This window comes from Sapajus apella, unplaced genomic scaffold (assembly GCF_009761245.1).
Source record: "Sapajus apella isolate SASKATOON/1434 unplaced genomic scaffold, GSC_monkey_1.0 scaffold47, whole genome shotgun sequence".
Taxonomy (NCBI): domain Eukaryota; kingdom Metazoa; phylum Chordata; class Mammalia; order Primates; family Cebidae; genus Sapajus; species Sapajus apella.
This window is the reverse complement of record NW_022436987.1, coordinates 15,414,386-15,424,282: the sequence shown is the minus strand read 5'-3', so window position 1 is coordinate 15,424,282 and position 9,897 is coordinate 15,414,386. Positions and strand designations below refer to the sequence as shown.

General features: G+C 41.2%; 1 protein-coding gene across 1 annotated transcript in view; it reads right to left on the bottom strand.

Annotated features, from left to right (window-relative positions):
• Window positions 1-637: 637 nt before the first annotated feature.
• SLC6A5 (solute carrier family 6 member 5) overlaps window positions 638-9,897 on the bottom strand; it is a 60,149-nt gene continuing 50,889 nt past the window's right edge. The window contains exons 15-16 of the mRNA XM_032240985.1: window positions 7,412-7,579; window positions 638-5,175 (exon numbers count right to left, since the gene is read on the bottom strand). Of these exons, the coding sequence (XP_032096876.1) occupies window positions 5,020-5,175; window positions 7,412-7,579 (324 nt within the window). The 3' untranslated portion in view covers window positions 638-5,019. The remainder of the gene's footprint in view (window positions 5,176-7,411; window positions 7,580-9,897) is intronic.

Genomic DNA, 9,897 nt, shown 5'->3' with positions numbered 1-9,897 from the left:
GGACAGAGTCAAGCCACTGGGCTGACCTGATCAGACAGCAGAGAACATGACACCAGACCCTAGGGCCCCATCTCTGAATAGGGAACATGAGGTCTCCACCCACTCAGAAGGCAAGAAATGACATTTGTTTAATTGTTTTTTAGAAATAGATTTCCCTTCTAGTATGATTTGAGTTCCTTAAGATTTGGGACTGTTTTATTCCATTTTGCCTGTGGCCTACCACAATGCAGGAACTACATAAAATGTTTGCTAATTTGAAATATAGTTGAAGACTGACAAAATATCATTAAAACATACAGAATGTTTTAACTTGCCCAGTCTCTCTGTTCAGATCTCAGATTTACTCAGATCTCTCTCTTTTTCTTCTCTTTCTCCTACTCCAGTCTCTCTCTCTCCCCACCATGAGAGTGATTAATAATTCAGCAAACAATAGTGTATTCTGATGGTTAAAAATATAATAATTGATATTTGTTTCTGCAGCAGCACAATATCTCGTTTTCCCAGGAGGGCAGTTTTCCATGGCTGTTCCAGGTTTTGCACAACAAAATAGATCAATCTTGTGGATACCTAAAGGCTGTTTATTAAGAAAGAAGGATGATGGGTAATGGCTTTGAACAGACACAATACTATAATCATTATGTTTTAAACACTAACATTTATTTAGGGTTTTGTGAACTCACACATTATTAGGATAAATTCTAATTTATATCAGTATATAATAGGCAAATATATAATACAATAAATTGCATTTTTTACATAAATACAAAATTTGAGGTAGGGCCTCAAGAATAATGACTTCTTAAATGAATAATGTGCAGTATATAATATGTACTCTGTAAGATATATATATATATGATGCATCATTTGTAACATAATATATTTTCTTCATGTATAGTTAATGAAAAAATATAAGGACCTGATTAGGGAACATATATTTATTCATGGGCAACAATACCCACAAAAGATGCCTGCATTTAGGACATTAGCCAAGTACACAATGTAAGAATTAACGTATACCTTTACTGGTCCATAATAAAGTGCACAAAAAGACGAGCAAATGAGAGACAAAACAGTGTTTACTCAATTACTAAAAATCATCCTAACAATGAAATACACCTATAAGGCAAATGGTTACCTGAAGATGTATTTAATCCATGGCAGGCAAGTCAACCCACTGCCTGCTTTTCAGAGGTGATGAATACCCAATCTGAAAACACTTTCTGTTTGGCTGCAGGCTACTGAGAGGTGACCTGACCAAAGACCACATTTCAAAACTACTTGGCCTTTCTGGACAATTGAAACAAAATCCGGGAAAGATGGAACACTTCCCTTTCACAAATCCTAGGGCCATTTTGTGGGGAAATGAGTGTCAAAGCTGAATCACCCACACATTTGCTCCCAGCCTGGAAGTTTTCTGCATGACACCCAGTATGAAAGAGAAGGAAATGCTCATCTGTTGCTTTGGCCTTTTGGTCCTGCAAAACACTCTGCCACACAGCACGTCCTCTCTCAAGTCATCTGCCTCCAAGAAGCATGTCACAACTCAAATCGAGGTGCAACAGCAGTGTGATCTTACCATCTCACGTTACGCTGAACAACAGTTACTGTGCAAGCCTCTGAGAAGCAGACAATGACCTACGGCCAAGGAACAAAGAGAAAAGAAAATCTTACTTTTAGGCATGGGAAAACCATGCTGACAGCAAAGGTGGACAGGAAGCACTGAGAGACGCAAAGATAAGAAAACAAGAATGTAATTGAAGGAAAACTCAACTCCAATGCAACATTAGCATAAAAACAACCCAAGTCCTATCCATTTAAAGGTCATCATGTTAAACTCTTTAAAGTGCTGCTCACTGAAATATAAGTTGATCACATTTCTTACATATTAAAAACACATTGGAAATTTCAAAGACATTGAGGCCATCAAGATTTTGCATTGACCACAGACCTCATGCAATACATAAATACAAAGGAAAAAGAAACAATAAAACAGAACTAGACACATTTGTACCTGACAAACACAGGCCTAAAGATAATAAAAGTTACTAATATGCAAGACAAACATTTGCATAAGAAGTCACAACATCAATTGTTAAGAAATATACATTTTTTCTCCTCTAAGGATATGACAGGGTTACTGTTTTTCACATATGGCTTTTTTTCTCTGAATGAGTTTCTGGCATTTGTTGATGTTATGAAATAATCTCACAAGTAGAAAATGCTCCACCATTCTACACAGTGAACCAATGGAAGTCTTTCCTCAGCTACTTGGTTTTTTCCCCAGTCTGAAGGGAAATTTTCAGGTGGCAGTTTCTAACAATGTTATTCATTATATTTTTATTCATTTTCTTCTTCCAATTGACTGTACATTTTAATAGCATGGAAACAATCCATTAGACAAGCTAAATTTACAAGGCAACCATTTCCAGGTAAGTTTGGAACCTTTCACCTCAGAATGTCCCTTTAAAACAAAGGGAAAATTTGAAAACCATAGTGAAAGGTGGGGAGTGGGGAAGCTACTAAGGGAGCAGCTACTGTGTATTACCTGGACAAATCATAATTAACACAAATGTAAATGCCCCCAAATACAAAACACGCAGCTAGCGACAAGGTCTGCATTCTCACGATTAAGTCAACTTTCAGTTTGTACAAAACAAACCTGGCAGCATCTGTGGGAACCACCCCCCCAACCCACCTTCTTTTAATCACAAAGGCAATAATTAGCAGAAATTGGGTCGGCATCCAGCATCAGACTCGAGTTTTAGCCAAGAGGCAAGAGGAAAGCCAAAAACCATTCATCCTGACACAAACATACCAGTCCCAGGAGATAATGCTAATTGATTTACGCTCTTTTTCTCAACCTTCAAATTGGAAAGCCTGCAGATAATTTCCAGGCCTAAGTTATTCCTCTCGGCTCCTCTCACTTTACCAGTTATCAATTGGAGAGGATAATTTTGGGTACCATTATGCAACATCTGCTACAGTAATTGAGGGCATCTCATCAATATGGCTTATTTGGAGAAGCCTGTGTTCATGGCAGACAGATGAGGCCACACCTCAGCTTCCTAAAGCTAAGTTTAGGGGAAGCTCAGGGTTTAGTCTCTGTGATAGAATCGAGCAAGTTCAAGCTTTGGGAGACAAGGGGGGGAAAGGAGGAGAAGGAGAGGGGAGAACAAATATACACTGCAGACAAAAGACATGAAAACCTAAAGTTCAAAACCCATCTTTGTTTCCTGTTCTAAAACCTTTCACAAGCTACTCTTAAAAACTGGAAGTTCATACTGATGTTGGCAAATGGCAATGATACGTGTCCTAGAAAAGGGAGAGCTCAGTAAAATGAGTTGAGACTTTTTTTAACAAATCTTTTTTAAAGAAAATGTTACAATAAAGTCTGCTGTTGGGTTTCATTGCTGTTAAAGAGGATGAAAATGTCACAACAATATACAAAATTTGAACTGAAAACTTTGCCTGAGACCCTGTACTATGAAGACAAATGAAGAAAATGATTGAAATGATCTCCCCTAAAGGAAACAATTTTAGGTTTAGATATTATTACTGTAAGGGAAAATAAAATCCCCAGACTACACTACACTAAACTCACCATTTCTATAGAATTCATAAGATATTTATAAGGACAGAAAACACCACTACAAGTACACACTACATGAACATGTATCACATTTTAAAAATTTCATATATGCATGTTCAGGATACGAGAAGATAATAAAGCTTACAATTCACCAATTTCTGCAGACATATGATCTGCTCTCATTAGAGTGCAGTTAAAATGAGTACTGCGAATAGGGAACTCTTAAAACTGAATCAGCTAAATGTAGTCTTAAAAGCTATAGTCTTAATTGGCTCACTTGCTACTTACCTAAGCTGTATTTATCAGAAAGTTCTATAAATACCATGTCCTAAAATGTGCTACCAGTGCAGTGAATATTGTGGTTGCTTTCTATTAAACTCTCCAGTTCTTTGATTTCTCTAGGACCACAACTGGCATTACTGTGAATGAAAAAGTTAAGCGTAAAAATTGAGAAGTTATCTGTCTTTTAAGAGCTCGTGTCCTATATATATAATATATAGACAAAACCAGGATAAGTCTTGTTTTCCCAGAGGTCAAAAGACAAGGTATCTACAGCTTGTAGAAAGACATTTAGAGGAGAAACACAGGATCATGACATTGAACCGTGGTCTTAAATATCATGTAGAAACTAGCATGGAGCTCCACTATGGACGTACAAAATGAGGCACACCTTCTGTGATGGCTTCTTGGGCAGAGGGGGAAGAAATAACCAAAAGAACTCACCAACGTAGTTATTTAAAACAAAAACGAGACAGTTGAGGAAAGAGAACTGACAGTTCAATCAAAGTCACAATGTGTAGACTGTAGTGTCTGAGTTAGGGGTTACTGGGGATGGCTGATACAAATGAAGGAAACAGATCCCCAGTGGTGACTGGAAATATAAACTTAATCACCTCAGTGGTGTCCAAATTGAATGGTCTTGTCTTACATCCGAAACATTTTCTGACCACTGCTGACTCTGAAAATAAAGACTGTCTTGAACTTTTTGTGTCTGAACAAGATCACTACATTGCTCAGTTTCATTCAAGCCCAAATTAAGTCTTGTAATTCTGCCATTCTATATATGCCTTACTGGCACCCCCCACCATGACATCACACGTGGATACATCTCTGTTGACCAAACCACGCATACCTACCAGCGCTCACCTAACTGATCCTCCCCTGCAGGGTAAAACGTGTGCCCAGGGGACCAACCTGACCAGAAACAGTCACCATGGGCACAGGCAAACAGCGCTTCAGGTGGTCTGTCTAGCTCTTTACTACAGCATGCAACGCTATGCCTACTTTTCTACATAATCACTCTCATGCATGGACGTGAACCAAGATGTAGGGGAAAAGATGAGGAAAGATGGGAGGAAAGTTATTGAAAACGTTAAAAGGAGGCAGAGAGGAAAAACAGGATCAAGTCTGGACCATCCCACACCACTGGACTAGCACTGGCTGCCCAGTTCCAAATCTTTCACTGGCAGTTTGAGTCCCAGGGAAGAGGTTCCCAAGGGGTCGATCATGTTCTTGTAACGCTCCCCGCGGTGTTGGGCTAAGAATGGCCCCCAGTCTGGCTGTGGGGAGCACACCAACTTCAGTCTCTGCAAAAGAAGCCAAAGACAGACATGGTCACAGAAGTAATACACCTTCCTCCCTTGGGGATAACCCACCCATCCCCAAACTGATTATGACCACTTTGGCCAGAGTCCTTGCATGACCCAAGAGGCCCTCTACCAAGAGAGACAGTTAAGAAGATCAGCCTTCATGAATTAACTAGGCCAGAGACATTAAGGAGGACACTTAGTTTGGGTCACTTGAAATTATTTACATCACCCTACAAGCAATATTGCAATTGCTCTGTGTTCACCTTGCACAAGAGTAATAGAGGATAAAGGGCCCAGGTTTTAATTATGCATTTTTTCCCTCCAAATGAAGAGAATCCACAAGATTCTCTCTTCACTGCCAAACATAGTCTGCAAAAGACATGTGCTCGATTACTTTTGCTCTGTAGTCTCAACAGTGGGTTGCTACATCAAAATAATTGGATTTTGTTTAGCATATTTCCCAGAAGGATATAAATGACCAGGAGAAAAAAATCCAACCCCAAAGATACATCGCCAAGAGTGAGCAAAGATTTTAATTATCTGTTGACAAAATACACGCTTCTGACTTGGTTTAGCAGTGTGGGTTCTTGCCGGCAAGCTAAAAATAATGGGAATGTCTCTAATCCTTCAGCTGAAATTTTATGGAAAACATAACTTGACTGGAATATTTTCTAGAAAAAGGAAAGAAAACATATTTCTAACTACATAAGAGGGAACAATTATATGTTTATTACCTTTTAAAGTGAAGCTGGTTCTTATAGCTGTTAATCTCTCCTTAATCATCAGTTTGTAACCTTTGTGTCCCAAATCCACCATATTAAATTTATATAGCCAACTCATCAGTTTAGAGAATTTTAGCCTAAGACAAAAGTAGCAGAGGCTAAACCAGGTTCTATTCAGAGGGAAAGAGATTTCTGGGTCAGTTGGTGGGGAGGCTTACGTGGGGCAGGAGTGAACCATCCCTGGAGGCCCATGGGGCCAGTCATTTACCTCAAGGAAATAACAGAATTTCCTGAGGTTGGGAACTGGAATACATTTGCAGTAAGAAGACTCCTATACCTCCTTTGGCTAATTCTGTCTCCACTGTTAGTCTAATGAAGACAAAACTTCACCACCCAGCAGACTTTTGTGTTGTGCACGTACCACACGCCTGATTTCCATCTTCTGTCTCCCCTCTGGAGCCTCATTGGGATACTCCAGAGGCCTGGTCCTTTTTCATTCCTTTTTCAACCCAGCTGACCAAGAGCAAAGCCCAAACTGTTCTCTGCCTTTTATCACCTGAGTCTAATCCAATGCTTCACTAACTGGGGGGCTTGTTAAACTGTAGATGCCAGGGTTCCACTTCCCCAACACTCTGCTGGTTCAGTAGGAGTCTTCTGCCTGGAGTCTGACATGTGCATTTCCAACAAGTTCTCAGGTAAGGAGGATGCTGCTGGTCACTGGAGCAAACCCTAAGCAGCCCTGATATAGTCCAAAATCCAGGTTCCTGGATACTCAAGACCGAGGAAGGGCTGAGCGATTCTTAGCACATGTTAGCAAGTTATTCCTCATAAATAACAAAAACCTGATGGCACTTCACTGGTGGCACAAGTGGCAGTCCCCTTCTCATTCACTCTGGACTGACAGTGGGGATTCTTTTCCTTAGAGATGGGAAATGGGTCTGGCAAGGGATCAATTGACAAAGAAAGACAAGTCTCACCTCATACAAGCCATGTCCTGAAATTCTCACTATATGCTATGGGAATAGAGACATTTTAATCCACTGAGACCCTCAGCAATCCCTAACAGAGGCACAACAGGAGAAGGTAGTGACTTTAAGTTTAATGGTAATACAAGTTTGGGAGGAAGGAGACTTAGACAGAGAGGAGCATCAGGGAAGGGGGAATCTGATGTGTGGTTAAAAACAAAGCACTGAGATTTAAACTGTGGGTAAGGGGAAAGGAGGAGGAAACTCCAGGGAAGAGGAGACCTTCAGATCATTTATTCCCCAGAGCTGTAACCGCACTTAGGACTAGCATAATAACAGTTCTGCTTGCAGATTGGCTGAGCCCCTCCATTAGAGGAATCATCCATAATAAAAATGAGTTTAATAGAAACGGTGGCAGCTGTAATCACTTCATCACCAAGTCTCCCTCTTGAATAAGTTTACCAAATCTTTTGTTTTTTAACATGCAGAGCTTTCAGGGGCTTTCCCTTGGGAGGAATTGGGAGGGAAAGAGGTAGATAGAATTACCTCAATAAATCTTCCAGGGGCCAGATGCATTTTTATCACAAACATAATTGGGATCCAGATGACGGAACAGGCGAGCATTAGCCATCCGAGCACCATGGACCAGTTAGGATAGCGGTAAGAGCCATAGGTCATGGGCTCCCACTGGTAAAAGCTGAAGCAAAGGATAAACTGGAAAGGAAAAGTGACGCACGTGTTAGGGTGGTGGCGTGAATTATTCATGCATTCAACACTACTAAACCCCTGTTATGAGTTTGATGCTTTCGTCTCTATTATTTTATACCCATGAAAGAGTGGTAGTATTAATCCATTTTTCAAATGAAAAGACTAAATTTCAAAGAGATGGAAATGACACACACTGAGCTGCTGACCCTGCATTTGCCAAACAATGGGAGCAGAGCAATGTGTGTGCATGTATATACATACAGTCAGGAAGAGAAGACAAGTTTAAAGGATATATACCAAGGTGACAAATGGACAGAGGTGGGGGGCTCTGTCACCCAGGCTGGAGTGCAATGGTGTGATCTCAACTCACGGCAACCTCCACCTCCCAGGTTCAAGTGATTCTCCTGCCTCAGCCTCCCGAGTAGCTGGGATTACAGGCACGCGCCATCATGCCCAGCTAATTTTCGTATTTTTAGTAAAGACGGGGTTTCACCATGTTGGCCAGGCTGGTCTCAAACTCCTGACCTCAGGTGATCCACCTGCCTCAGCTTCCCAAAGTGCTGAGATTACAGGTGTGAGTCACTGCACCCAGCCGGTATTTTCTATAATGGGTAATAATCAAGCTTTTGTTATAAGAAAGAAACCCAGGCTAGGTGCAGTGGCTCATGCCTGAAATCCTAGCACTTTGGGAGGCCAAGGCAGGTGAATCACTTGAGGTCAGGAGTTCGAGACCAGCCTGGTCAACATGGTGAAACTTCAAGACTACTAAAAATATAAAAATTAGCCAGATGTGGTAGTATGTGCCTGTCATACCAGCTTCTGGGGAGGCTGAGGCAGGAGAATCACTTGAACCCAGGAGGCAGAAGCTGCAGTGAGCTGAGATTATGCCACTGCACCCCAGCCTTGTTGACAGGGAAAGACTCCGTCAAAAGAGGAAAAGAAAGGAGAGAAGAAGGGAGACCCATTAGGTTTATGTAATTTTATTTTTAAAAAATTGACTCTACTTTGCTTTCTTCTGGAATGAGAAATGGCCCACATCCAGGAACTGCCACTAACGCTGGCTGAGTGAAATTCAGAGTGGTCCCCAGGCAGTGACTGAGCTGGAAGTTTGGTCCCATAATAAGCTGTGGGACAAAGAGAGGGGATGCACAGCTCCTCTTAAATGACTCAAGGAGAACAGGCATCATCACCACATGGTGAGCTGTGAGCCCAGAGAACGGCAAGCTAATCTTGGCCCAACCACTAATTAGCTGAGGGACCTTTGTGTCTCAGACTTCCCTGCTATCAAATGGATATATCTCACTCTGTGTATAAAACGCAGGGGTTTTCTGGAAATGACAATGTGGTATTTACTCATGAGTCCCCCCTCGATTCTAAGAGGGGTCATGATGTGTTTTCTGCCCAGTAATTCCTAACACTGCACACTTGGGTTAGCAACAGCCATGAAAACTCTGAAGACTTGACCAGTTCAGCTAAAGAAAAAGAAAACAATACATGTGCTGAAAATAAAGGCATCCAGGCCAGTCATGGTGGCTCATGCCTGTAATCCCAGCACTTTGGGAACCCAAGGTGGGTGGATCACAAGGTCAGGAGTTCAAGACCAGCCTGGCCAAGATGGTGAAACTCCATCTCTACTAAAAATACAAAAAATTAGCTGGGCATGGTGGCGCAGGCCTGTAATCCCAGCTACTAGGTAGACTGAGGCAGGAGAATAGCTTGAACCCAGGAGGCAGAGGTTGCAGTGAACCGAGATCGTGCCATTGCACTCCAGCCTGGGCAACAGAGCAAGACTCTGTCTCAAAAACAAAAAAAAGAAAAAGAAAAAGAGAAGGAAAGGAAGGAAGGAGAGAGAGAGAAAAAAAAATAAAGAAGAAAGAAAGAAAGAAAGAAAAAAAGAAAGAAAAAGGAAGGAAGGAAGGAAGGAAGGAAGGAAGGAAGGAAGGAAGGAAGGAAGGAAGGAAGGAAGGAAGGAAAGGAAAGGAAAGAAGGAAGGAAGGAAGGAGAAAGAAAAGAAAGAAAGAAGGAAGGAAAAGGAAAAGAAAATAGAGACAACTTAAAAAAAAAAAATGGAGCCAAGGTTCTAACTTCTCTATTCAAGCATTTGGGGAGAAATTTCCCTGAAAATTGTATGGCTCCCTGTATTCACCCTGCCTACAGCAACATCAACCTAGAATAATTGACCCATATAAGTCCTTTCCTCTTCTCCCAACCCTTCTCTTCCTAACTTAAACCACAAAATAACTGCCCAAGTGAAATTGGAAGGAATTTTGCCAGGAAATATATTACATGAAAGTGTTTTAGGAAAGTGTGAAGTGCTAGATGAA